The sequence below is a fragment of the Arachis hypogaea genome, chromosome 13 (genome assembly GCF_003086295.3).
Source record: "Arachis hypogaea cultivar Tifrunner chromosome 13, arahy.Tifrunner.gnm2.J5K5, whole genome shotgun sequence".
Lineage (NCBI taxonomy): Eukaryota > Viridiplantae > Streptophyta > Magnoliopsida > Fabales > Fabaceae > Arachis > Arachis hypogaea.
Window position 1 is genome coordinate 43234385 of NC_092048.1, and position 27979 is coordinate 43262363.

At 37.3% G+C, this 27979-nt stretch overlaps 2 protein-coding genes and 2 non-coding genes across 4 annotated transcripts; 3 read left to right on the top strand and 1 right to left on the bottom strand.

Annotated features, from left to right (window-relative positions):
* Positions 1-11058: 11058 nt before the first annotated feature.
* Positions 11059-11166, top strand: LOC112740034 (small nucleolar RNA R71). Its single transcript, XR_003170970.1, has one exon. It is a non-coding gene; the product is annotated as a small nucleolar RNA R71 (small nucleolar RNA).
* Positions 11167-18207: 7041 nt separating this feature from the next.
* LOC112738225 (uncharacterized) lies at positions 18208-19763 on the bottom strand. The gene is made up of 3 exons (XM_025788571.3): positions 19379-19763; positions 18750-19272; positions 18208-18605 (listed from the first exon to the last, which is right to left on the bottom strand). The coding sequence occupies exons 1-3, from the start codon at positions 19625-19627 to the stop codon at positions 18499-18501; spliced, it is 879 nt and encodes a 292-aa protein (XP_025644356.1). The 5' UTR covers positions 19628-19763; the 3' UTR covers positions 18208-18498.
* A 179-nt stretch (positions 19764-19942) lies between these two features.
* TRNAA-UGC (transfer RNA alanine (anticodon UGC)) lies at positions 19943-20015 on the top strand. Its single transcript has one exon. It is a non-coding gene; the product is annotated as a tRNA-Ala (tRNA).
* LOC112738226 (uncharacterized) lies at positions 19959-27959 on the top strand. Its single transcript, XM_025788572.2, has 21 exons — positions 19959-20394; positions 20501-20679; positions 20764-20931; positions 21449-21559; positions 21655-21732; positions 22165-22361; positions 22446-22506; positions 22728-22802; positions 22924-23001; positions 23125-23187; positions 23259-23342; positions 23412-23590; positions 24026-24065; positions 24159-24302; positions 24435-24554; positions 24650-24865; positions 25156-25332; positions 25668-26340; positions 26792-27012; positions 27140-27275; positions 27555-27959. Exons 1-21 carry the CDS (start codon positions 20253-20255, stop codon positions 27710-27712), a joined length of 3300 nt encoding a protein of 1099 aa, XP_025644357.1. The 5' UTR covers positions 19959-20252; the 3' UTR covers positions 27713-27959.
* The last annotated feature ends 20 nt before the right edge of the window (positions 27960-27979 follow it).

Here is a 27979-nt window from a genome sequence, read left to right on the forward strand (position 1 = left end):
GTTCGAGTTTTCGGCAAGCTTTTGGTCCGGTAACATCAGTGCCAAGTTTGATCCGGCAACAACACCAAATTTTTGGCGCCGTTGCCGGGGATTGTTCGAGTTTGGACAACTGACGGTTCATCTTGTTGCTCAGATTAGGTAATTTTCTTTTTATTTTATTTTCAAAAATTTTTCAAAAATCTTTCAAAAATTTCTCATCTGTTTTCGAAAAAAAAATGTTTTCAAAAATATATTTTTCTTCAAAATTTTTAAGAATGAATTCTAGTGTTTCATAAAGCATGTTGAAGCCTGGCTGGCTGTAAAGCCATGCCTGTAGGGCATGTTAGGCGTGTCATGTCTGAGTTACATACTAAAGCTTGGCTGGCTATTAAGCCATGCCTGACCCTTTGATTGGAGCTTTAGACTAAAGAGCATAAGATTCCTGGAATTCATATTAAAAATTTTGAATCCTTATTTTTCTTTTTTCAAAATGATTTTCAAAAAAAAAACTAAAAGAAAATACAAAAAAAAAAAATCATAAAATCATAAAAAAATCAAAAATATTTTTCATGTTTCTTATTTGAGTCATGTGTCATGTTATAAGTTTGGTGTCAATTGCATACTCATCTTGCATTTTTCGAAAATTTTCATGCATTCATAGTGTTCTTCATGATCTTCAAGTTGTTCTTGGTAAGTCTTCTTGTTTGATCTTTGCATTTGCATGTTTTGTGTCTTTTCTTGTTTTTCATATGCATTCTTGAATTCTTAGTGTCTAAGCATTAAAGAATTCTAAGTTTGGTGTCTTGCATGTTTTCTTTGCATTAAAAATTTTTCAAAAATATGTTCTTGATGTTCATCATGATCTTCAAAGTGTTCTTGGTGTTCATCTTGACATTCATAACATTCTTGCATACATTCATTGTTTTGATCCATAACTTTCATGCATTGCATCATTTTTCTTATTTTTCTCTCTCATCATAAAAATTCAAAAATAAAAAAAAATATCTTTCCCTTTTTCTTCTCATATAAGTCCAAAGGATGAGTGCATAATTGAGTTTTTAACTGAAGTGGTTGATCGGAAGGAGTTGATTTCTGTTTATGATCTGCTGCAGTGGGAGGAGAATAAGGCTGCTGTGATAGACTATCTGGGTAAGATTTTGAATTGTGGATGTTGTGTCATATTTGAGGTTTTTTGAGTAGGTTTATATTTTCCTTATTTTTCAGGTGGTAAATATCCTGGTGTATCTGCGGCGAGTTTGAGGTCTCGGGTGAAGAGTAAAGGTTTGGAGAAAGAAGTATCTTCGTCAAAGGCGGACAAGGTCGGCGTTGGCGAGGTTGATCAGCCAAGGCCAGGAAGGAGGAAAGTTATTGCTAAGAAAAGAAAAAGTGATCTGGTTGATTTGTCCGATGTTTCTGATGATGAGAAAGATGTTGTTCCAATGGAGGAGGTTCATAAGTTTTGTGATAACCAAAAGAAGTTGCATGGTTTTGTTGAGCGGAGTGAGGGGTCGTCGCTCTGGGGAAAGGATTATCCTTTTATGATTACTGCTGATGAAGTTTGCCAAACCCCTGCCGATGTTAATTTGGCTGAAGAGGTGGGGGATGTGGCAGTTGATCAGTATATGCAGGTAATCTTTTACCTTTTGTTTTGTTGTGGTTGATAATCTTGTGGGTGATCTCGTTTAATTCTGTGTTTGTTTGTTGAAGGTTGTTGGTATGAGGCTTGCTAGTTTAGGGCGGAGCCGAGAGAAGAAACATCGTCAAGTAGTCGAGCAAAAGCCGAATTTGGAGGAACAATTGAGGCTGAAGGCTGCCAAGGTTTCAGAATTGGAGAGTAAACTAGCTGGGGTGGAGAAAGATTTAAAATTGATGAAGGAGAATTATGCCAAAGAGGTTGAAGATGTTAAAAAGAAGGAAGCGGATCTATCTAGTATGAGTACTCGGGTAGTGGAGTTGACTGCAGAATTTAAAAGCTTAGAAAAGAGTAAGGAGACAGCGATCCTGGACTCCTTCATTGAGGGTTTCGAAAGAGCTTCTCTGCAAGCCAGGTTCTTAGCTCTTAATGTTGATCTTGATCAGATGGACCCTGGTAAGATTGTTCATGACGGGGTTATGGTTGAAGATGATGGCGCTGAAGAGGAGGAGGATGAAAATAGTTGCTTTAGTGTGTATGTTTGGTTAGAACATGTATTTTGGTGGGTTACTTTGCTCCTGTAGTGAGCTTTTGACTGTACTGAAACAGTTTTATTTTGTTTTTGGTTATGTGACTTTGATGAAAACATATATATTGCGTAGTTTCTGTTTGGCGATTATTCTGAATGATATGGCTTTCGATTAGGATCGAATGTTTTGTGTGCTAGATAAATTTTGAATGATTGCGTGTTGAGCAGAATTAGAAAATTTAGGGAAAGTTTTGAAATATTGGTTTCCAATTTGGATTGGAATTTTGTGTGAATGATCGGATTCCGATGTAGATCGGGTATGTAAAAAAAAATTTTGTTTTTTAATGATCGACTTCTGAAGTAGATCGGATAGACTGTGTTGTCGGATTCTGATTTGAAGTCGGCAGTCGGATTGACTGAGTGATAGATTCCGTTCAGATTTGACTGATTGCTTCCGAGTTAATCAGATTTCATTTTAAGGTCGGCAGTCGGATTGACTGTTTAATTCCGAGTTAATCGGATTCCGTTTTAAGGTCAGCAGTCGTATTAACTGTTTGCTTCTGAGTTAATCGGATACCGTTTTAAGGTCGGCAGTCGGATTGACTGTTTGCTTCCGAGTTAATCGGATACTTTTTAAGGTTGGCAGTCAGATTGATTGTTAGGTTCCGAATGACCTATTTGATCAATGTTAATAGTATCTGATTTGTCGGAATGATAGTATAGGTGGAAATGATATGTATATGAAAATGAAATGGAAATTATGAAATAGAAAAAATATTAATGTCATAAAGTTGGGGATCTACTTATTAAAGAACCCTTGATGTCTAGGGCTCAGGTAGGCTAGCCTCGTTAAAACCTCTCCAAGCAAAACCCTTGTGGGAAAAATCTTGGCAGTAGGAAAAAGAGTACTCGCCTGTCCCTGGTATTAGCTGTAATATAACTTTAGGGAAGATACATTCCAAGTGCTAGGGAGATCTTTACCCTCTAGTGTTTGTAGTCGATAAGCTCCATTGCCGATTACTTCTATGACGCGGTAAGGGCCTTCCCAATTAGCTGCTAGTTTGCCATGTGCTGGTGGTTTCCTAGCTTGTTCTATTTTTCGGAGCACCAGGTCGTGGACTTGGAAAGACCTTGGTTGAGTTTGTTTGTTATATCTTCGGGCAATGTGCTGCTGCATGGCTAAATGTTTGATTGCTGTGGACGACCTTAGTTATTCAATAAGATCAAGTTCGGTTTGCCTGGCCATGTCTTGTGTAGTTTGATCGGCCAACTCTGTGCGTAGTGAGGATTGGGAGATCTCCACGGGTATCATTGCGTCTGAGCCGTAGACTAAGCGGAAAGGTGTCTCCTTTGTGGTTGAGTGTATTATTGTATTGTATCCCCATAGGATTTCTGGGATAAGCTCGGCACAGAGGCTTTTTGTATCGTCCAACTTCTTTCTTAGAGCATGTAATATTACTTTATTTGCGGCTTCAGCTAGCCCGTTTGTTTGTGGGTGCTCTACTGATGAGAAATGGTGTTTGATTTTCAAGTTCTACAAGAAAGATGTAAATTTTTGATCGGCAAACTGGCGACCATTATCGATGATAATGTGCCGAGGAATGCCAATCGACAAATAATATATTTCCAAACAAAAGAAAGCATTTGTTGTGATGTAATTTTGGCTAGAGGTTGTGCCTCTATCCATTTGGAGAAATAATCAATTGCTACCACAAGGAATTTAACCTGACCTGCTGCTGTGGGGAAAGGTCCGAGGATATCTATGCCCCATTGGTTGAACGGCCAACTAATCTCAGAGCAGTGTAGGGGTTCAGCCGGGAGATGTGTAATCGAACTATGTTTTTGGCAGCTGTTACAGCTTTTAACTTTTGCTTGGCAATCCTGTCGTGTTTTCGGCCAATATAATCCAGCTCTGAGGATTTTCGAATACAGACTTCGGGCTCCGAGGTGTGTACCACAGATCCCTTCATGTGCTTCAGCAAGTGCAAGCTCGGCTTCTGATCTGCAAAGACATTTGAGTAATGGACGGGAAAATCCCCGTCTATATAGGCAATTATTAAAAATTGTATAAAAGGAGGCTTGTCGGCGGAAATGCCGAGCATTTTTGACGTCGCCTGGCAAGACCCCTGTCTGGAGATATTGTATGAATGGGGATCTCCAATCTGTTTCCTGTGTTACACTTAAGACATATGTTAGTTCAACGCTTGGATTGAGTAGTGTTGACTGATAAAGCGATGACCTTTAGTGCACGAAATTGTGATCTCAGGCAACGGCGCCAAAAACTCTGTATGCACGTCTTAATAAATTGTTTTTCATTCACAACTTCGATACAACTAACCAGAAAGTGCACTGGGTCGTCCAAGTAATAAACCTTACGTGAGTAAGGGTCGATCCCACGGAGATTGTTGGTATGAAGCAAGCTATGGTCACCTTGTAAATCTCAGTCAGGCAGATATCAAATGGTTATGGAGTTTTTGAAAATAAATAATAAAATAAGGATAGAAATACTTATGTAAATCCTTGGTGAGAATTTCAGATAAACGCATGGAGATGCTTTCGTTCCTCTGAACCTCTGCTTTCCTGCTTTCTTCATCCAATCAGTCTTACTCCTTTCTATGGCTGGCTTTATGTAAGGACATCACCATTGGCAATGGCTACTTTTGATCCTCTCTGGAAAATAGTCCGATGCGCTGTCACTGCATGGCTAATCGTCTGGAGGCATCACCCTTGTCAATGGCTGCATCCCATCCTCTTGTGAAAATGGTCCAAATGCTCTGTCACAGCACGACTAATCATCTGAGGTTCTCGATCATACTGGAATAGGATTCACCCTCCTTTTGCGTCTGTCACTATGCCCAGCACTCGCGAGCTTGAAGTTCGTCACAGCCATTCAATCCCAGAGTCCTACTCGGAATACCACAGACAAGGTTTAGACTTTCCGGACTCTCATGAATGCTGCCATCAATTTAGCTTATACCACGAAGATTCTGATTAAGAGATCCAAGAGATACTCATTCAATCTAAGGTAGAACGGAAGTGGTTGTCAGGCACGCGTTCATAGGGAATAATGATGATTGTCACGTTCATCACATTCAGGTTGAAGTGCAAATGAATATCTTAGAAGCGGAATAAGTTGAATTGAATAGAAAAACAGCAGTACTTTGCATTAATCTTTGAGGAACAGCAGAGCTCCACACCTTAATCTATGGAGTGTAGAAACTCTACCGTTGAAAATACATAAGTGAAAGGTCCAGGCATGGCCGAGAGGCCAGCCCCCAAAACGTGATCACAGGATCAGAAATACAATCCAGGATGTCAAATACAATAGTAAAAAGTCCTATTTATACTAAACTAGTTACTAGGGTTTACAAAAGTAAGTAATTGATGCATAAATCCACTTCCGGGGCCCACTTGGTGTGTGCTTGGGCTGAGCTTGAATGTTACACGTGCAGAGGCTTTTTCTGGAGTTGAACGCCAGGTTGTAACATATTTCTGGCATTCAACTCTAGTTTGTGACGTGTTTCTGGCGTTTAACTCCAGACAGCAGCGTAGAACTGGCGTTCAACGCCCATTTGCGTCGTCTAAACTCGGCCAAAGTATGGACTATTATACATTGCTGGAAAGCTCTGGATGTCTACTTTCCAACGCAATTAGAAGCGCGCCATTTTGAGTTCTGTAGCTCCAGAAAATCCACTTTGAGTGCAGGGAGGTCAGAATCCAACAGCATCAGCAGTCCTTCTTCAACCTCTGAATCTGATTTTTGCTCAAGTCCCTCAATTTCAGCCAGAAAATACATGAAATCATAGAAAAACACACAAAACCATAGTAAAGTCCATAAATGTGAATTTAACATAAAAACTAATGAAAACATCCCTAAAAGTAACTAGATTCTACTAAAAACATACTAAAAACAATGCCAAAAAGCGTATAAATTATCCCCTCATCACAACACCAAACTTAAATTGTTGCTTGTCCCCAAGCAACTGAAAATCAAATAGGATAAAAAGAAGAGAATATACTATAAATTCCAAACTATCAATGAAACATAGCTCCAATCATATGAGCGGGACTTGTAGCTTTTTGCCTCTTGAATAGTTTTGGCATCTCACTTTATCCATTGAGGTTCAGAATGATTGGCATCTATAGGAACTCAGAGTTCAGATAGTGTTATTGATTCTCCTAGTTCAGTATGATGATTCTTGAACACAGCTTCTTTATGAGTCTTGGCCGTGGCCCTAAGCACTTTGTTTTCCAGTATTACCACCGGATACATAAATGCCACAGACACATAATTGGGTGAACCTTTTCAAATTGTGACTCAGCTTTGCTAAAGTCCCCAATTAGAGGTGTTCAGGGTTCTTAAGCACACTCTTCTTTTGCTTTGGACCTTGACTTTAACCGCTCAGTCTCAAGTTTTCACTTGACACCTACACGCCACAAGCACATGGTTAGGGACAGCTTGGTTTAGCCGCTTAGGCCAGGATTTTATTCCTTTAGGCCCTCCTATCCACTGATGCTCAAAGCCTTGGGATCCTTTTTCTTACCCTTGCCTTTTGGTTTTAAGAGTTATTGGCTTTTTGCTCTTACCTCTTGGTTTTAAGAGCTTTTGGCTTTTTCTGCTTGCTTTTTCTTTTTCTTTCTATTTTTTTCGCTATTTTTTTTCTGCAAGCTTTGTTCTTTGCTGCTTTTTCTTGCTTCAAGAATCATTTTTTTGATTTTTCAGATTATCAAATAACATGTCTCCTTGTCATCATTCTTTCAAGAGCCAACATATTTAACATTCTTAAACAACAACTTCAAAAGACATATGCACTGTTCAAGCATTCATTCAGAAAACAAGAAGCATTGTCACCACATCAATATAATTAAACTAAGTTCAAGGATAAATTTGAAACTCATGTACTTCTTGTTCTTTTGAATTAAAACAGTTTTCATTTAAGAGAGGTGATGGATTCATAGGACATTCATAACTTTAAGACAAAGTTACTAAATACTAATGATCATGTAATGAAGACACAAACATGGATAAGCACTTAACATAGAGAAAACGAAAAACAGAGAATGTAAGAACAAGGAATGAGTCCACCTTAGTGATGGTGGCGTTTCCTTCTTGAGGAACCAATGATGTCCTTGAGCTCTTCTATGTCTCTTCCTTGTCTTTGTTGCTCCTCCCTCATTGCTTTTTGATCTTCTCTAATTTCATGAAGGATGATGGAGTGCTCTTGATGTTCCACCCTTAATTGTCCCATGTTGGAACTTAATTCTTCTAGGGAGGTGTTGATTTGCTCCCAATAGTTTTGTGGAGGAAAATGCATTTGAGGCATCTCCGGGATCTCATGGTGATGAGCTTCATGCGTCTCTTGAGATCCATGAATGGGCTCTCTTGCTTGCTCCATCCTTTTCTTAGTGATGGGCTTCTCTTCCTCAATAGGAATGTCTCCTTCTATGGAAGCTCCAGCTGAGTAACATAGATGGCAAATAAGATGAGGAAAAGCTAGCCTTGCCCCAGGAGAGGGCTTTTCGGCTATTTTGTAGAGTTCAAGGGAGATGACTTCATGAACTTCTACTTCCTCTCCAATCATGATGCTATGGATCATGATGGCCCGATCCACAGTAACTTCAGATCGGTTGCTAGTGGGGATGATAGAGCGTTGGATGAACTCTAACCATCCTCTAGCTACAGGCTTGAGGTCCAGTCTTCTTAGTTGAACCGGCTTGCCTTTGGAGTCAATCTTCCATTGAGCTCCTTCCACACATATGTCCATAAGAACTTGGTCCAACCTTTGATTAAAGTTGACCCTTCTAGTGTAGGGGCGTGTATCTCCTTGCATCATAGGCAAGTTGAACGCCAACCTCATATTTTCCGGACTAAAATCTAAGTAATTCCCCCGAACCATGGTGAGATAATTCTTTGGGTTCGGGTTCTTACTTTGATCATGGTTCCTAGTGATCCATGCATTGGCATAGAACTCTTGAACCATTAGGATGCCGACTTGTTGGATGGGGTTTGTTAGAACTTCCCAACCTCTTCTTAGGATTTCATGTCGGATCTCTGGATACTCATTTTTTTTTAGCTTGAAAGGGACCTCGGGGATCACCTTCTTCTTGGCCACAACATCATAGAAGTGGTCTTGATGAGCTTTGGAGATGAATCTTTCTATCTTCCATGACTCGGAGGTGGAAGCTTTTGTCTTCCCTTTCCCTTTTCTAGAGGATTCTCCGGTCTTAGGTGCCATCAATGGTAATGGAAAAACAAAAAGCTTATGCTTTTACCACACCAAACTTAGAATATTGCTCGCCCTTGAGCAAGAGAAGAAAGAATAGATGAAGAAGAAGAAATAAATATGGAGGAGAGGAGGGAGTGGTGTAATCGGCCAAGAAGAGAAGAGAGGGTTGTGTTGTGTGAGAATGAGGAAGAATGGAGGGCTTTATATAGGAAAGGGAGAGGGGTAAAGGTTCGGCCATTTAGGGTGGGATGGGTGGGAAATTGTTTTTGAATTTTGAAGGTAGGTGGGGTTTATTGGAAAGTGAAGATGGATGTGAGTGGTGAAGAGGTGATAGGGAAGAGAGATTGAAGTGATTGTTGAAGAGTTTTGGGGAAGAGTGTTTATGGAATTGTGTGAAAGAGGGGTGAGAAGAAGTGAGTGGAGGTAGGTGGGGATTTTGTGGGGTCCACAGATGCTGAGGTGATCCTGTGGGTCCACAGATCCTGAGGTGTTCAAGGATTTACAACCTTGCACCAAATTAGGCATGCAAAATGCCTTTGCACACAACTCTGGGCGTTCAGCGCCAGATTGGTGCTTGTTCTGGGCGTTGAACGCCCATTTGTTGCCCATTTCTGGCGTTGAACGCCAGAACCATGCTTGTTTCGGGCGTTCAGCACCGGCTCTTCTCCAGGGTACAATTCTGGCATTCAAACGCCCAGATGCTGCCCATTTTGGGCGTTCAGCGCCAGAAACATGCTCTGTTCTGGCGTTGAACGCCAGCCAGATGCTTCTTACTGGCGTTTAAACGCCAGTAAGGTCTTCCTCCAGGGTGTGATTTTTTTTCTGCTGTTTTTGATTCCATTTTCAATTTTTATATTTATTTTGTGACTCCACATGATCATGAACCTAATAAAACATGAAAAACAATGAAAATAAAAATTAGATAAATAAAAATTGGGTTGCCTCCCAACAAGCGCTTCTTTAATGTCAATAGCTTGACAGTGGGCTCTCATGGAGCCTCACAGATGTTCAGAGCATTGTTGAGACTCCCCAACACCAAACTTAGAGTTTGGATATGGGAGTTCAACACCAAACTTAGAGTTTGGTTGTAGCCTCCCAACACCAAACTTAGAGTTTGACTGTGGGGGCTCTAGTTGACTCAGTTTTGAGAGAAGCTTTTCATGCTTCCTCTCCATGGTTGCAGAGGGATGACCTTGAGTTTTAAACACAAGGGAGTCCTCATTCCATTGAAGGACTAGTTCACCTCTGTCAACATCAATCACAGCTCTTGCTGTGGCTGGAAAGGGTCTTCCAAAGATGATGGATTCATCATCATTCTTCCCAGTATCCAGGACTATGAAATCAGCAGGGATGTAAAGGCCTTCAACCTTTACTAACACGTCCTCTACTTGTCCATAGGCCTGTTTTCTTGAATTGTCTGTCATCTCTAATGAGATTTTAGCAGCTTGCACCCCAAAGATTCCCAGTTTCTCTATTACAGAGAGAGGCATGAGGTTTATCCCTGAACCAAGGTCACATAGAGCCTTCTCAAAAGTCATGGTGCCTATGGTACAAGGTATTAAGAATTTTCCAGGATCCTGTTTCTTCTGAGACAATGTCAGCTGATCCAGATCACTCAGTTCATTAGTGAACAAGGGAGGTTCATCTTCCCAAGTCTCAATACCAAATAATTTGGCATTCAGTTTCATGATTGCACCAAGGAACTTGGCAAATTGCTCTTCAGTAACATCTTCATTTTCTTCAGAAGAAGAATACTCATCAGAGCTCATGAATGGCATAAGGAGGTTTAATGGAATCTCTATGGTCTCTAGATGAGCCTCAGATTCCTTTGGTTCCTCAGAGGAAAGCTCCTTATTGATCACTGGACGTCCCAGGAGGTCTTCCTCCTTGGGATTCACGTCCTCTCCTTCCCTTACAGGTTCGGCCATGGTGATTATGTCAATAGCCTTGCACTCTCCTTTTGGATTTTCTTCTGTATTGCTTGGGAGAGTACTAGGAGGGATTTCAGTGATCCTTTTACTCAGCTGGCCCACTTGTGCCTCCAAATTTCTAATGGAGGACCTTGTTTCAGTCATGAAACTTACAGTGGCCTTAGATAGATCAGAGACTAAGTTTGCTAAATTAGAGGTATTTTGTTCAGAGTTCTCTGTCTGTTGCTGAGTGGATGATGGAAAAGGTTTACTATTGTTAAACCTGTTTCTTCCACCATTATTAAAGCCTTGTTGAGGCTTTTGTTGATCCTTCCATGAGAAATTTGGATGATTTCTCCATGATGAGTTATAGGTGTTTCCATAAGGTTCACCTAAGTAATTTACCTCTGCTATTATAGGATTTTCAGGATCATAGGCCTCTTCTTCAGAAGGCACCTCTTGAGTACTGTTGGATGCAGCTTGCATTCCATTCAGACTCTGAGAAATCATATTAACTTGCTGAGTCGATATTTTATTCTGAGCCAATATGGCATTCAGAGTATCAATTTCAAGAACTCCCTTCTTCTGAGGCATTCCATTATTCACAGGATTCCTCTCAGAAGTGTACATGAGCTGGTTGTTAGCAACCATGTCAATGAGTTCTTGAGCTTCTGCAGGCGTTTTCTTTAGGTGAATGGATCCACCTGCAGAAGTATCCAATGACATCTTAGCTAATTCAGACAGACCATCATAGAATATATCCAGGATGGTCCATTCTGAAAGCATGTCAGAAGGACACTTTTTGGTCAGCTCTTTGTATCTCTCCCAAGCTTCATAGAGGGATTCACCTTCCTTCTGTCTGAAGGTTTGGACATCCACTCTAAGCTTACTAAGCTTTTGAGGAGGAAAGAACTTGGCTAAGAAAGCCTTGACCAGCTTATCCCAAGAGTTCAGGCTATCTTTGGGTTGAGAGTCCAACCACACTCTAGCTCTGTCTCTTACAACAAAAGGGAAAAGCATGAGCCTGTAGACTTCAGGATCTACTCCATTAGTCTTAACAGTATCACAGATCTGCAAGAATTCAGTTAAGAACTGAAAAGGATCTTCAGATGGAAGTCCATGAAACTTGCAGTTTTGTTGCATTAGAGAAGCTAGCTGAGGTTTCAGCTCAAAATTGTTTGCTCCAATGGTAGGGATGGAGATGCTTCTTCCATGTAAATTGGAATTTGGTGCAGTAAAGTCACCAAGCATCCTCCTTGCATTATTATTATTTTCGGCTGCCATCTCCTCTTCCTGTTCGAAAATTTCTGAAAGGTGCTTGCTGGATTGTTGTAATTTAGCATCTCTTAGTTTCTTCTTCAGAGTCCTTTCAGGTTCTGGATCTGCTTCAACAAGAATATTCTTGTCCTTACTCCTGCTCATATGACAAAGAAGAGAGCACAGAAAAATAATAATAATAGAGATCCTTTTTGCCCAAGCACAGAGGTTCCCTTATGTGAGTAGAAGGAAAGAAGGAAACAAAGAATGTAATGTAAAGAAAGAAACACAAGGGTGAGGAGAGCAGAGATGTGAGATGAAGAGAAGTGTTAGTAGATGAATAAACACATAGAAGGAGATGAGAGAGAAGGATTTTCGAAAATTATTTTTGAAAAAGGGTTAGTGATTTTCGAAAATGGTTTTTGAAAAAGGTTAGTAATTTTTCGAAAATTAGAATCAAAAATTAAAATAATTAGTTAATTAAAAAGAAATTTTGAAAAAGAGGGAAGATATTTTCGAAAATTAGAGAGAGAGAGAGTTAGTTAGGTAGTTTTGAAAAAGATAAGAAACAAACAAAAAGTTAGTTAGTTAGTTGAAACAAATTTGAAAAGATAAGAAGTTAGGAAGTTAGAAAGGATATTTTGAAATCAAATTTTTGAAAAAGATAAGCTAAGAAGATATTTTTGAAAAGATATGATTAAAATTAGTTTTTGAAAAAGATTTGATTTTTAAAATCACAATTAATGACTTGATTCACAAGAAATCACAAGATATGATTCTAGAACTTAAAGTTTGAATCTTTCTTAACAAGCAAGTAACAAACTTGAAATTTTTGAATCAAAACATTAATTGGTGATGTTATTTTCGAAAATTATGAGATGAAATTAAGAAAAGATTTTTGAAAAACATTTTTAAAATTTTCGAAAAAAACTAAGAAAAATGAAAAAGATTTGATTTTTGAAAAAGATTTTGAAAAAGATAAAATTTGAAAATTTGAATTGACTCATAGAAAACAACTAGATTTTAAAAATTTTTGAAAAAGTCAACTCAAATTTTCGAATTTTATGAGAGGAAAAAGGGAAAGATAATTTTTTTTTTTGAATTTTTTTGAATTTTTATGATGAGAGAGAAAAACACTAAAAATGCTCAATGCATGGAGATTTTAGATCAAAACAATGAATGCATGCAAGAATGCTATGAATGTCAAGATGAACACCAAGAACACTGGTGCACGAAATTGTGATCTCCAGGCTCAAACAAATCCTGATAATGGCTCCAAAGCTTGGTGCTCTGATCTTAATTCATAATTGTCACAACTTCGATACAACTAACCAGCAAGTGCACTGGGTCGTCCAAGTAATACCTTACGTGAGTAAGGGTCGAATCCCACGGAGATTGTTGGTATGAAGCAAGCTATGGTCACCTTGTAAATCTCAGTCAGGCAGATATAAAGTGATAATGGTGTTTTCGAATATTATAAAATAAAATAGGGATAGAGATACTTATGTAAATCATTGGTAGGAATTTCAGATAAGCGAATGGAGATACTTTTCGTTCCTCTGAACCTCTGCTTTCCTGCTATCTTCATCCAATCAGTCTTACTCCTTTCCATGGCTGGCTTTATGCAAGGGCATCACCGTTGTCAGTGGCTACATCCCCTCCTCTCAGTGAATAATATGCTCACGCACCCTGTCACGGCACGGCTATTCATCTGTCGGTTCCCGATCATGCTGGAATAGGATTCACCCTCCTTTTGCGTCTGTCACTAACGCCCAGCACTCGCGAGTTTGAAGCTCGTCACAGTCATTCAATCATTGAATCCTACTCAGAATACCACAGACAAGGTTTAGACTTTCCGGATTCTCTTGAATGCCGCCATCATTCTAGCTTACGCCACGAAGATTCTGGTTAGGAGATCTAAGAGATACTCATTCTAGCTTAATTCATGTAGAACAGAAGTGTTTGTCAGGCACGCGTTCATAAAGGAGAAGGATGATGAGCGTCACACATAATCATCACCTTCATCACGTTCTTGGGTGCGAATGGATATCTTAGAAGAGAAATAAGAAGAATTGAATAGAAAACAGTAGTACTTTGCATTAATCTTTGAGGAACAGCAGAGCTCCACACCTTAATCTATGGAGTGTAGAAACTCTACCGTATGAAAATACATAAGTGAAGGATCAGGCATGGCCGAGATGGCCAGCCCCCTAAAACGTGATCAAAGGATCATAAGGTAATCCAAAGATCCAAAGATGCCTAATACAATAGTAAGAGGTCCTATTTATAATAAACTAGCTACTAGGGTTTACATGAGTAAGTATTTGATGTATAAATCCACTTCCGGGGCCCACTTGGTGTGTGTTTGGGCTGAGCTTAAGTGTTGCACGTGCAGAGGCCATTTGTGGAGTTGAACGCCAGTTTTTGTGCCAGTTTGGGCGTTCAACTCTGGTTTTGGATCCTTTTCTGGCGCTGGACGCCAGATTTGGGTAGAAAGCTGGCGTTGAACGCCAGTTTACGTCGTCAATTCCTGGCCAAAGTATGGACTATTATATATTGCTGGAAAGCCCTGGATGTCTACTTTCTAACGCAATTGGAAGCGCGCCATTTCGAGTTCTGTAGCTCCAGAAAATCCACTTTGAGTGCAGGGAGGTCAGAATCCAACAGCATCAGTAGTCCTTTTTCAACCTCTGAATCTGATTTCTGCTCAAGTCCCTCAATTTCAGCCAGAAAATACCTGAAATCACAGAAAAACACACAAACTCATAGTAAAGTCCAGAAATGTGAATTTAACACAAAATCTATTAAAAACATCCCTAAAAGTAACTAGATCCTACTAAAAACATACTAAAAACAATGTCAAAAAGCGTATAAATTATCCGCTCATCAAACACTTTGAAGATCAAGATGAACACCAAGAACTTATTTTTGAAAATTTTTATATGCAAAGAAAACATGCAAGACACCAAACTTAGAAATCTTTCACGCTTAGGCACTAAGAATTCAAGAATGCATATGAAAAACAAGAAAAGACACAAAACATGAAAACATCAAGATCAAACAAGAAGACTTACCAAGAACAACTTGAAGATCATGAAGAACACTATGAATGCATGAATTTTTCGAAAAATGCAAGATGAATATGCAATTGACACCAAACTTTCAACTTGACTCAAGACTCAAACAAGAAACACAAAATATTTTTTATTTTTATGATTTTATTAAATTTTTTTGGATTTTTTTTATTTTTCGAAAATCATTTGAAAAAGAAAAATAAGGATTCCAAAATTTTTAATATGAATTCTAGGAATCTTGTATTCTTATTCTAAAGCTCCAATCTAAGGGTTAGGCATGGCTTAATAGCCAGCCAAGCTTTAGTATGTAACTCAGACATGACACGCCTGACATACCCTTTGGAAGCCCCTATCCAAAAGAATTAGACATGGCTTTATAGCCAGCCAGGCTTCAACATGCTTCATGAAACTCTAGAATTCATTCTTAAAAATTCTGAAGAAAAATATATTTTTGAAAGATTTTTGAATTTTTTTTTTGAAAACAAAACAAAAAGAAAATTACCTAATCTGAGCAACAAGATGAATCGTTAGTTGTCCAAACTCAAACAATCCCCGGCAATGGCGCCAAAAACTTGGTGCACAAAATTGTGATCTCAGGCAACGACGCCAAAAACTCTGTACGCACGTCTTAATAAATTGTTTTTCATTCACAACTTCGATACAACTAACCAGCAAGTGCACTGGGTCGTCCAAGTAATAAACCTTATGTGAGTAAGGGTCGATCCCACGGAGATTGTTGGTATGAAGCAAGCTATGGTCACCTTGTAAATCTTAGTCAGGCAGATATCAAATGGTTATGGAGTTTTCGAAAATAAATAATAAAATAAGGATAGAAATACTTATGTAAATCCTTGGTGAGAATTTCAGATAAACGCATGGAGATGCTTTCGTTCCTCTGAACCTCTGCTTTCCTGCTGCCTTCATCCAATCAGTCTTACTCCTTTCTATGGCTGGCTTTATGTAAGGACATCACCATTGGCAATGGCTACTTTTGATCCTCTCTGGAAAATGGTCCAATGCACTGTCACTACATGGCTAATCGTCTGGAGGCATCACCCTTGTTAATGGCTGCATCCCATCCTCTTGTGAAAATGGTCCAAATGCTCTGTCACAGCACGGCTAATCATCTGAGGTTCTCGATCATACTGGAATAGGATTCACAACACTCGCGAGTTTGAAGTTCGTCACAGTCATTCAATCCCAGAGTCCTACTCGGAATACCACAGACAAGGTTTAGACTTTCCGGACTCTCATGAATGCCGCCATCAATCTAGTTTATACCACGAAGATTCTGATTAAGAGATCCAAGAGATACTCATTCAATCTAAGGTAGAACGGAAGTGGTTGTCAGGCACGCGTTCATAGGGAATGATGATGATTGTCACGTTCATCACATTCAAGTTGAAGTGCGAATGAATATCTTAGAAGCGGAATAAGTTGAATTGAATAGAAAAACAGTAGTACTTTGCATTAATCTTTGAGGAACAGCAGAGCTCCACAGATAGGATATGACTGAAATTTCGATCCAAGATGGGATATGACTGAAATTTCGATCCAATCCGTCGATCCAAGATGGGATATGACTGAAATTTCGATCCAATCCGCACTAAACTCATTAGATCAAATTCGATATTCGCACTTTTTATGTTTCAGATCAGATCATATCCTCAAATTACAGATCAGATACGGATAAATACTGTGATTTATATGGATCGGCTGGTTCGACCGGAAAACTAGTGAATCGGACTAAAACCGAACCCTAGTTCGGTTCGATTTACTCCTTGGACCGTTTAAGGAATAAAACCGGTGCAAACCGGTCTAACCGAACTGGTTTGCTTGAAAAATTTTTTAAAATGTCTCCACAAGGTCTCGAACCAAGAACCTTGGAGCAAAAACAACCTCTACTTGCCACTTAACCAGTGCACTTCTAAGTATTATATTTGACAAATACTAATTATATAGTATACATAAATATCTAATTTAATTTAATTTTTATTTTTCTATTTTTAAAATTAATTATATTTTAATTATATACCATTATTAATATAAATATAAATTTCACTAAAAATTTATTAATTTACTTGATCTATTTTATTGCTAATATTGTGATTAAGGTTATTTGTTTTGATGTTAGTGTTAAAATCTACTGATATTATAGTTAGATGATAGGCTTTGTGAATTAATTATTTTTTTATTGTGTCAAAATAAGATACTATTGTAGTATTAAAATTTTATGATTTTTTATATTAGTTATTTTTAGAAGTTGAGACTTGATTCTTCATAAAATGTTAGTGAAGATATGTATTTCAAATTTTAATTTTAAGTTTTTAACTATTTTATATTTTATATTTACGTGAGACCGGTTTTATCAGTTCAACCAATGATTTATCGGTTGAACCCATAAACCAGTAAACCAGTAGCTTGACCGGTTCGATCACTGGTTTGGTTCTAACAACTATGTTTCAATCTAATTTCAAAAATTTCGATTTACTCAATTTAGTCTCCCAACTTAATAGTTATGACTCACATTGGTTCCTAATCTTATTTTTGTCACCGTCTCTCAAAATCGTTAACGACATGCTGAGATGGACTAACGACTGTTACATTATACATTCTAGCGACTGTTTGATGTGACAATTGAAATTTTTTTTACCTTATTTTTTTCAACTAAACACTTAAAATCCTAATATGAGTCACGGATACCTAAGTTAAAAAATCAAACTAAGTAAATTAAAACTTTAAAAATCAGATTAAAACTCGAATATAACTTCAAAACATAACTTTAACTTATGTAGTGATTAATTTAAATGAGAATCAAATAAATCAAAATTCAACATAATTTTTATCAATGTTTTCAAATTCGAAATTTCTATACCAAAATTAACTAGGATTTTTTTTAAATTAAAAATTTAATGAAATAGTGACTTTAATTATCTTAACCAATGTCCTAATTAATTACTTTTATGTCTTAAAAAAACTGTATATGAGAAAAAAATAATTAATTTGTCTACTTTAATAAATAGTTATTTTACTAAAATGAAAGAAACTATTTTTTTAGAATTTTTTAAGAACTAATTAATATTATATATATTTTGTTACACTACATTTAGTTATAAAAATTTTATTTATTTTTAATGTTTATATTAAAAATAAAAAGAAAATTTAAATTAGTGAATCTTAATATATAATAATAATAATAATAATAATAATAATAATAATAATAATAATAATAATATAGTAATTATTTTATATATTATACGAATATAAATTAATTATTTTTTTATTTATAAAAATTTTAAGAGCTTGTTTTATATATATATATATATTTTTGATGAATGTGATATATTTTTTTATGTAAATAATCTTTTAAAAAAAAATCTAATAGTTAATTTATTACCTTTTTTATTTTAGTCTAAATTAAATTTTTTTATTGTTTCTGGAAAGAAAATCTTTTGAGGAATTTAATAATATGTGATGAGGAACACCGAATAAATTATACAGAAACTAATTAAAACACAATATGAAAACATCTTTAAAAAAAGACGTTTTAGACGTCTTTATCTGAGTGGCTCCAAAATAAAAGGTATAGCTGAAGTGGTGAGATATGTTTTTCTTTTGTAACATAAGGTGGTAAGAAATTCACCTAGTTTGTCATTGGCTAAAGAAGAAGGTTAATTAGGGAACACAATGAAAAAAGGTGGAGTAAATGACTAAATGCCCATAATTTGAACAGCAAATTGCATCAAAGAATGGTTCCCTTCAATTTTGGTAGCAAAACCACTATGCTTTCCCCCCAGGGAAACAACTTGCAACTACACAGGGGCTCTCTGCCTATTAAGTATAAACAAACCAAGTGAAAATCTACTAAATTTGAAGTATTAAGGGAACCTTAAACCTTGTAAATTAGACCAGGTACAACTACAAGAAATGAAACCAGTTGGGAGTAGTGTGTCCATGGAACAATCTTCTGTGCCTTTGATATTACGCTTCCACCAGCTGAGAATTGAGACACAACACATAAACCACTCAAATTAGTTACACAATACAAAGTGATAAAAAATTCAAGGTAGATTGAAGTTAACTAGAAACAGAAAATAAACATAAAAAGTAGAAACCAAAGTTTTGAAGATGTTAACTTACCACAATCTCTTGTCGAATTTGTAGTACTTGAGCAGAGACACAAGAAACCTTGTGTATCAGCATCAAAGCCACAAGTCCCACCAGATTTCTCACAAGTTCCACACCCCACATCAGGCACACTAAAAGAAAGCTTAATCCCATAAACCCAATCCAAAGGTCCCACACCCCTCAACTTTCCCGTGTCAAACACGCTCGTATAGTGCGTGCAATCCAATATATTCATGCTCATGAACTTCACGGTGTTGTAGCTTGTGAAACAGCACGGTGGGGAACTGTTAGTTGTTGACAAGTGGAACACCCTGAAAGCGTTGCAGGAGCCGTAAAGCTCGTCGCAAGTGTGGCCTTCGAAGTTGAAGCAGAGGTACTTGTAATGGTTGAGAACTGGAGAGTCTATGGAGCAGTTTAGGAGCACGAAAATGGTGTCTTGTGATGGTGGGATTATGGCGGTTTGAACTTCTGTCATGACCAACTCATGGTGTGGTTGAAGGATGGAGCACGTGGACATTTCAGGGTCGTAGATTACCTACATCGATCCCACGAATACAAATACGAATACCAGCATTGAATACGATATAAAACTATACATAAATACGAATATACACATACAATAGTTAAGCATAGTAGATTACCATGGTTAGTTTGTTGTAGTCGATGGATTGAACCTTGTAAGAACCAGAAGGGGTTTGAAAGAACAAGTTAGTGCTGCAGTTAAGCATGTTCCTGAACTGAGGTGCACCGCAACCATCTTCTAAGCCAAATGGGTAGTTTATGGGAATGTTGCCACATGAGTTCTTGCAAATGGAGAGTGCAAGAGTAGTTAGAATAACAATGGCTTGTAGTTGTAGTAGGAATGTGAATATGAGAAGATGCATCTTCATGTTCTAGATTTGGAACTAGCGAGCGACAGTGGAATATGCTATGCTATACGCGTTTTTGGACCAAAGGAAAAGTAAGAAGATGAGTGAATTTGGGATGATGAATTTAATTTTACAAATTAAAAAAAAATGGTAGAACAAAGATGTATATTATAAAAGTCCGTAATTTACTCGAATAGATTTTTGAACGTTGGGGCACAGGCTGGTGTATGGGATCCACATTTGAAAAGTAAAAAGCTAACTTACCAGCCTGTGTGAACATGGGTTTTCTAAACTACATAATAATATGTTTTAAATCCAGAAGGCCTATATCAACATGGGGATGTAGCTCAAATGGTAGAGCGCTCGCTTTGCATGCGAGAGGCACGGGGTTCGATCCCCCGCATCTCCAAGGTTATCATTTTCTTTTTTGGCTTTTTCCTTCCCCTGAATGAAACCAAAGCGCTCCAAATATCGAAAAGGAATCTTTTCTGTTTCACCTACACATAAGCTTGATTTATTCCCGCCAACATGCAAAATCAGCGAGCCAAAACTAGGGTTTGTGAATTTTCACTCAGAGTCACAAGCACAAACCGAAACCACAACTTATCAGTAGCAGTGGTGTCAGACTAACAGCTGAACCATTTCCATGGCGGAGCTTACTCAGATCGCCGATCTTCTCAACCAGACACTCAGCCCCGATGCCAACGCCGTTCGTGCCGCCACCGATGCTCTCGATCGACTCTGCCTCACTTCTAACTTCCCCTTCTACCTCCTTTCAATTTCAACTCGTAATTTCACTTTCAAGCTTCCGTTCTTCCTCATCGTCGATTTCGCAGTTTTGCATTTTCAGCTCATTCTTTTTTACGAGAATTTTGATTCGGTGTTTGCATGCAGGAGGAGAAGATCAAGGTCAGAAGGTTGCTGCTGCTACTTACCTGAAGAATTTCACGCGCCGGAACATGGATAGCAGTAGCGCGGCCACGATTTCTAGTGTCGGCAAGGAGTTCAAGGAGCAGCTGATGCAAGCTCTGCTTCAGGCCGAGTTCCACATTCTGAAGATTTTGGTTGAAGTGGTACGTATCTTGATTGTTGCCGTTGTTGTTGATTCGCCCTTGAATTGTGTTTTCTTATGCATCTGAACGATTCTGTGGTGGCAGTTCCAGTCGGTTGCGGTTGCTGAGTTTGTTAAGCAGAATTCGTGGCCGGAGCTTGTGCCTTATCTGCAGTCTGCTATTCAGAATAGCAATCTCATCAATGGTTCAAGCTCTGCATGTAGCACAGTCAATGCACTTGTAGTTCTTCATGCTCTTCTTAGACCTTTTCAGGTATTCAAAGTCTCTATTGGTTTTTGACTTGGAGTGAAATTTAGGATTTTGTTTATTCATGCAATGTGCCTTTATGTGAAATCAATGTTGGCAGTGACAATTTGCATCAGATCATGTCTACTGATTGAGATTTATTGAATAAAATTTTAGATGTAGAAGAGACAGAATGCAGTTTAGTGGTTGCCATGACTCATCATTGATACATTGTCATGTGTTTTGCAAGGTTTACATGTGTATTTCTGTGTTTGTTTCTTATCTTCATGTTTTCTTAAATGCATTAAGAATCCTTCCAATTTCTTCTTTGAAACATTTATTTCCAAGATAATATCTACAAAATATTAGATAATTTTTTTTTTCTCTCTGTAATTATTCACTTGTGTAGCAGTTAGCTTAACCCTTAAGTTTGGTCCTGTTTATGTAACATACTGTCTCTTTGCCTCTATCAGAACTTCTGTATGCCATGAAACATGTTTTGATTCCTTTGTCTTGTATATAAATTAACTGCTTCATTTTGCAGTATTTTTTGAATCCTAAAGTACCAAAGGAGCCTGTACCACTGCAGCTGGAGCTTATAGCGAAAGAAATTCTTGTGCCTTTGCTTTCTATATTTCATCAGTTTGTTGGAAAGGTAATTTCTAGTCTTTTATCCCTTTTGTGCTTTACTTAACTTACCATTTCTTTTATGAACTCCACTTCTGAATGGTTTTATTATGCATGTACCAGGCTTTAGCTACCCTTGACAGAGCAGAAATAGAAACTGAGAAAGTTCTTCTCACTGTATGCAAATGCCTACATTTTGCAGTAAGTAATGTTTGAACATGTATATAGTTAACACAAACATATATGAATTAGTTATTATGTGCAATTCTGCATTCACTTGAGTATATTTATCCTTGTGGAGCTTAAAATTAACGAATATTTTTCTATAGTGATATAATTCAATTGTCTTCTTGTTGCATTGTTTGTGGTGCTTATACTCTTTTCAAGTAGTTTCTTTTTAATTGTTTTCTGATAAGTTAGATCCCCTATTCCCCTTTAAATATTTATGTTGCCCTCCAATATATTTTTGCCTTGTCAGCTTCAACTGGCATAAGTGGAGTTTCATGCTATTTTCCTCCAATTTGTTTTCTGTACAAACCATTGGCAGTATTGTAGAGTGGCTCATGTAGCAGATGATTCTATGACTAAAGTGTAGGTGCTAAATTTATTTTTATTTGATACTCCTATTTATAGGTAAAGTCTTACATGCCACCGACTTTAATTCCTCTTCTTCCTTCATTCTGTTGTGACCTGATTGCCATTCTGGGTTCGTTGAGATTTGATGATCTGGTAGCTGAAGAAGATGTATATTTCACAAGATTGAAGACTGGAAAAAGAAGTCTGCTTATTTTTTCTGCACTTGTCACTAGGCACAGAAAACATTCTGATAAGTAATATCATGCATAACTTCTTTGTTCACTGAATGAAGGCATTTTTACATTATATATATTAAAGTATATTCCCTCCATTTTCAGGTTGATGCCACAAATGATAAGTTGTGTTCTTAACATTGTCAAATATAGCAAAAATACCAGTGTAAGATAATGACCTCAATTTTTGTACTTGATTACTGGTTGGTTAGCAGTTGATTTAGACAATGCTTATTCTTTCTATTTCTAGCTTTGATTCTAAAAGTCTATCTTACTTATGAATTGTATCTTGAAATTGATTTTGCACTCATGTTACCTTATATTTATTTTAATTGTACTCCTTTTGTTGGGCATACTGGAATTTTAATAGTGATATTTCTTTTGCAGAAACTTCCTTTCCTGTCTGAGAGGGTTCTTTCTTTAGGTTTTGATGTAATTTCAAATGTACTGGAGACTGGACCGGTTAGTTTTTTTAGTTGTGAGCTCTTAATCGAGTTTCAATTGTTTGGATGCTGCAACTTTTGCATTTCACATATTCTTCCAAATATTCATCTTTAATATGGTTCAAGTTCAATAAATACAGGGATGGCGGTTAGTTTCTCCACATTTTACAACTCTATTGGAATCTGCAATTTTTCCAGCATTAGTAATGAATGAGAAGGTTAGGATGTTTCCTGAAAATGTTACATGGACAAATTTTTGTTTAAGAATATTATTTTAATCAAATTTAAGTAGCTTGACATACACTTTTTTCCTTCTTTAATTTATGAAAATGTTTGTGTAGGATATATCAGAGTGGGAAGAAGACGCAGATGAGTATATACGGAAGAATCTTCCTTCAGATATTGTATGAATTGAAAGTTGATATTATTGTTTTACATATTTTGTAGTTACTTACGACCTAAATTTTTTTATTAGGACGAAATTTCTGGATGGAGAGATGATTTATTCACTGCCAGAAAAAGTGCAATAAACTTGCTTGGTGTAATCTCGATGTCAAAGGTAAACATCATAAAAGTTTGTTGAGTTATGTTAGTTATTTCTATAGTTCATTTGCTGTAATTTCTACAGGGGCCACCTACGGAGAGTGCTGCTGATGCTTTATCAGCTTCAGCCAAGCGTAAGAAAGGCCAAAAGAACAAAAAAAGCAATCAACGGCGCTCCATGGGGGAGTTGTTGGTGCTTCCATTCTTGTCAAAGTTTCCAATTCCTTCTGATTCTGATGTGTCTCAAAAGCAAATTCTGAACGAGTGAGTTTCTACATATGCTTTACATATTTATGCTTTGATCAGACAATGGAAACATTCTCTCTCTCTCTCTCTCTCTCTATATATATATATATATATATATATATAAAGATCAATTGCACAATCTGTTGCATCAGTTACTCTGTTGATTTGTTGCTATTTATTTGAAAGCCTATTGGCTGAGCAGTGTTATAAGTGAAATACTGAAACATATGCTGATTGCTGAAATACTGCCTTTTTTTTTTCTTTTTCTTTTTCGCTTAAATCCTCTATTTTTCCTCCCGTAACCCCTTTCCGTACTTGATGTCATGTTACTAAAGTGCTTTGTTCATGTACGTATTTAACTTTAATCAGTATTTTGTTTTATTAATAGTTCTATACTTCTATACTCTCCTATTACTTTTGTACTTATTGTTGTTACATCATCAACTTTGGCAGTTACTTTGGTGTTCTGATGGCATATGGTGGCCTACAAGATGTGAGCACATTTCACCTATTGTTTCAACCAGCCATCTGCATTTGAAGTTTGATTTACATTTTTTTTCCCCAAATCATTTTATTTCTTATGCAGTTTCTGAGGGAGCAAGAACCTGGATATGTAACAGCTCTGCTTCGCACAAGGATTTTGCCACTGTATGCAACAGCTGCCTTGGTGCCATACCTGGTTGCAAGTGCAAACTGGGTACTAGGAGAACTAGGCTCCTGTCTACCTGAAGTAAGACAGCATATCAATTATGCTATCTAAACCTGAGCAAATTCGTTTTCAAATACTGTTCCAAAATGCATTTTGGTGAATGTTGAGGACACATTTAGCCTATCTTGTTTCTAACTTTCTGTTTCATCGTAGGAGATGAGCGCTGATGTATATTCTCAATTGCTTATGGCATTGGTCATGCCAGATAAGCAGGATATGTCTTGCTACCCTGTCCGGATTTCTTCTGCTGGGGCAATTACGACACTACTTGATGTGAGCTCTTAATTTCTACATCTACCAGGGATGTCCAATCTTTTTTTTTTTTTTTTTCTGATTTACCACTCAGCTTCTGTTTTTCCTTTTTCCAGAATGAATACATGCCCCCTGATTTTCTACCTCTAGTTCAAGTAATCATTGGCAACATTGGAAATGATGAGAGTGAGAGCTCCATCTTATTACAACTTCTCAGTTCTGTCATGGAAGCTGGAGATGAGGAATTAGCTATCCATATCCCACATATTGTCTCATCATTAGTTGGTCCCATCTCAAAGTGGTTAATACCTAATCCGGAGCCTTGGCCTCAAGTATGCGCTGATCTCTCTTGTTTATTTGCTGTTTAGCAATGATTGCTACCAGTTGTTTTGCTAACAACTCTAATAGATAATAACATTGAATTTGGTTTGATGAATAAATATAACTTTGCTATCAGTAATGTGTGATAAATAAATATAACTTTGCATTCAGTTGCTTTGTTTGATGGAGCAAATAACATGCATGTCTAGTTAGTTATTTTGGACCATGCTGGATTTTTCATTGGCCCATACTATTGCACCAACGCAATACTAATTTTGATCTGACTATGTATCTGCAATAGGTGGTTGAGCGTGCAATTGCTGCTCTAGCAGTTATTGGTCAGACTTGGGAGGACTGCAGACGTGAAGAATCTGAGTCAATTGATTCTCTTGAGATGTGGGATGCTGGACAAGCCTCTATTGGTAGAAGTTTTGCTGCACTGTTGCAGCAGGCTTGGCTTACTCCGCTGTCCACACTGGTTAGTTTGAGTGCCTTTTTTAATTCTGCTTATGTTCCACAGGCAGGCTTCCTTCTTTTTTTTTTTTTTTTAATTCATCAATGATTTGATAGATATGCAGATATAATCTGCGTTTACTCCATTCATTTTTTCCAATTTTGTTTATACCATTATACTTCTTTGATTATCTTTATGTGCATATAAACTATTGTGCTTCTTATTGTCCTTTTGGTGGTTTGGCTATCAGATAACGATTGTCTTCAATAATTCAATCTTGCAAATTAAAAATATTCCCACATTATACTTTTTTTGTGAGAATTATTTTAAAATAATTATCTTGAACTGAGGATCAACAGGATCAGCATTCTCCCCCTTCATCATGCATAGAAGATTCCTCAACTATGCTAAAGTCTGTCATGCTTTCTATTAATGGAAATGACATGATTGAAGAGCTTAAAGTGTCAGAGCTGCTGTTGGTTTGGGCTGAAATGATTGCAGAGTGGCATGCATGGGAAGAATCAGAGGATTTGTCCATTTTTGATGTGATTAAGGAAGCTGTGTATTTAGCTCGTAAGTATAGGCTGAAAAACTTCATTGTGAAAGATATGCCATCTCCTCCAGCTCCCCCTGTGCCTGAACGTTCAATCATAGAAGGCATTGGCACTTTCATCAGCGAGGCCATTAAGCAATATCCATCTGCAACATTGAGAGCTTGTTCATGTGTGCATATATTACTACATTGTCCAAGCTACTCACTTGAAACTGAAGGTGTAAAGCAGTCATTGGCTACTTCTTTTAGTCGAGCAGCCTTCTCTCGCTTTAGAGAAGTTAAGGGCAACCCTGGTTCACTTTGGAAGCCTCTATTGCTTGCTATATCTTCATGCTATTTGTGTTATCCCGATATTGTTGAAGGTGTTCTGGAGAAGAGTGAAGAGGGAGGCCTCAAAATTTGGGCATCTTCTTTGTGTCATCTATCCAATAGCTCCTTTGAGGCAGGTCTGACAGCCGAGTCCGAGATGAAGTTGATTGGTAAGTAGCTTGCCTTCAGCTATAACGAAACTTCAGAATATTGTATTTTTCTTTTCCTTGAAGAATGGGCTTCACAACTATTGATTGTCTTCATTATACACTTACAAAGTTTTCTCCTTGATCATACCAACTTTACCCTCCTCTAAAACTATCTCTTTGAATCAATTTAGCCGTCTTTTCTTTTGTTTCTGTTTTTGTTTTTGTTTTTTGGTTTGGGGTTGTTGTTCGTGCTGAAGGCAGACATTGAAGGCCATGCTTATTAATACTTCATTCTGTACAGAATCTTGCTAATAATTTTAAGTATAAATTGTTTGAAGGTTGCTGTTTCTCACAACATCATTATGTCTTTATAAATAGAACATTTGAATAGTTGAAACTGGAATCTATTTTTCCACAGTTGCTAACAATTTCTTTTATTTTATTTATTTGTTTGTTTTTACATGCATTTTAGTGATGACGCTGGCCCAATTGATTGAGCAACTACTGAGAAAAGGGAAGTCAGGTGTTGATTCAATTCAAAGCTGCTTTACTTTTCTGTTGGAAGTATTTATACGACTGAAAGAGGTGCGTGACGGGAAAGAAGATGACCCAGAGGAAGAAGTGGCTGAAAATGATGAGGAAAACAATGTGGATGAGGCCAGTGATGATGATGACTCTGAAGATTATGATGAGGTTTATTTTTGCAATTTCTTGACTTATATTGTTTTTCAGCGTTGTTCTAAATCAACTTATATCTTTGTTGTAGCAGTGATTGGCTTTCATTACTCAATTTGTCTTTTACTTTCTTGGTTTACATTAGGACTCTGACGATGAGGAATACGAAGAAACAGAAGAAGAATTTCTTGATAGGTATGCTAAAGCTGCTGAGGCATTAGAAAATGGTTCAACTATTGAAGAGGGGGATGATGAAGATCAAGAAGTGGAGATGGAATTAGGTAAGCCATTTATGTGTATGCATGATATGAATATTTGCACATATACTGTTTGATCTTTTGTACTTGAATCATTTATGCAAAGATATCAGTATATGCATCATTGCAGTTAATCTGCTAGTGGTCACACCCCCAGCAAAATTAAATTAAAATGAAAGAATATTTGGATTTCTTAGTTCCAGTTATTACTTTTTTAATTTTATGATTGCTTATCCACAAGTTCATCATAGATGAAAAATTTGCACCCTTTTTAATCCATCTGCTGTCATGGTGGGAATACAGGTCCATTAGGTGATGTTGATGAGCACGACATTGTGTTATCCTTGATAGACAAATATCGGCATATACTCATAGATGGACAAAGTTTTCCCTCGAATGTGATCGTGAATTTTCTGAATGCCTTCCCCGAATTTAGTTTGTATTTCCAGCAATATAGATAACTGGGATAAGTATGGTTTGTATCATGTATTGCTGTTGTGTGTAAATGAGTTTCTTCTTAAGAAAAGTCAGGGTTTTGAACTGTGTTGTATAAAATACGTTACAATTTTATTTATATTATTATTCGTATAATTATTCCTTTAACTGGGGAAAAGGGCAGCGGGATATTTACCATGTCCAGATTTGAGAGTCGAAGCATCCAGCAATTGGAAAACGTATATTATTGAAGAAAATTTCCTCTTTTGTGTAGCCCCTATTGTGTTATAATT

What these genes read in the sequence shown, in the direction of transcription:
- LOC112738225 (XM_025788571.3), bottom strand. Translation starts at nt 19,627, where the DNA reads ATGAAGATGCATCTTCTCATATTCACATTCCTACTACAACTACAAGCC. An exon ending in ACTACAACAAACTAACCATG is followed by an intron (nt 19,273 to 19,378) that starts GTAATCTACTAT and finishes GGATCGATGTAG; the next exon opens with GTAATCTACGACCCTGAAAT. An exon ending in AAATTCGACAAGAGATTGTG is followed by an intron (nt 18,606 to 18,749) that starts GTAAGTTAACAT and finishes CTCAATTCTCAG; the next exon opens with CTGGTGGAAGCGTAATATCA.
- LOC112738226 (XM_025788572.2), top strand. Translation starts at nt 20,253, where the DNA reads ATGGCGGAGCTTACTCAGATCGCCGATCTTCTCAACCAGACACTCAGC. An exon ending in TTCATCAGTTTGTTGGAAAG is followed by an intron (nt 21,560 to 21,654) that starts GTAATTTCTAGT and finishes TGCATGTACCAG; the next exon opens with GCTTTAGCTACCCTTGACAG. An exon ending in TTACTCCGCTGTCCACACTG is followed by an intron (nt 25,333 to 25,667) that starts GTTAGTTTGAGT and finishes GAGGATCAACAG; the next exon opens with GATCAGCATTCTCCCCCTTC.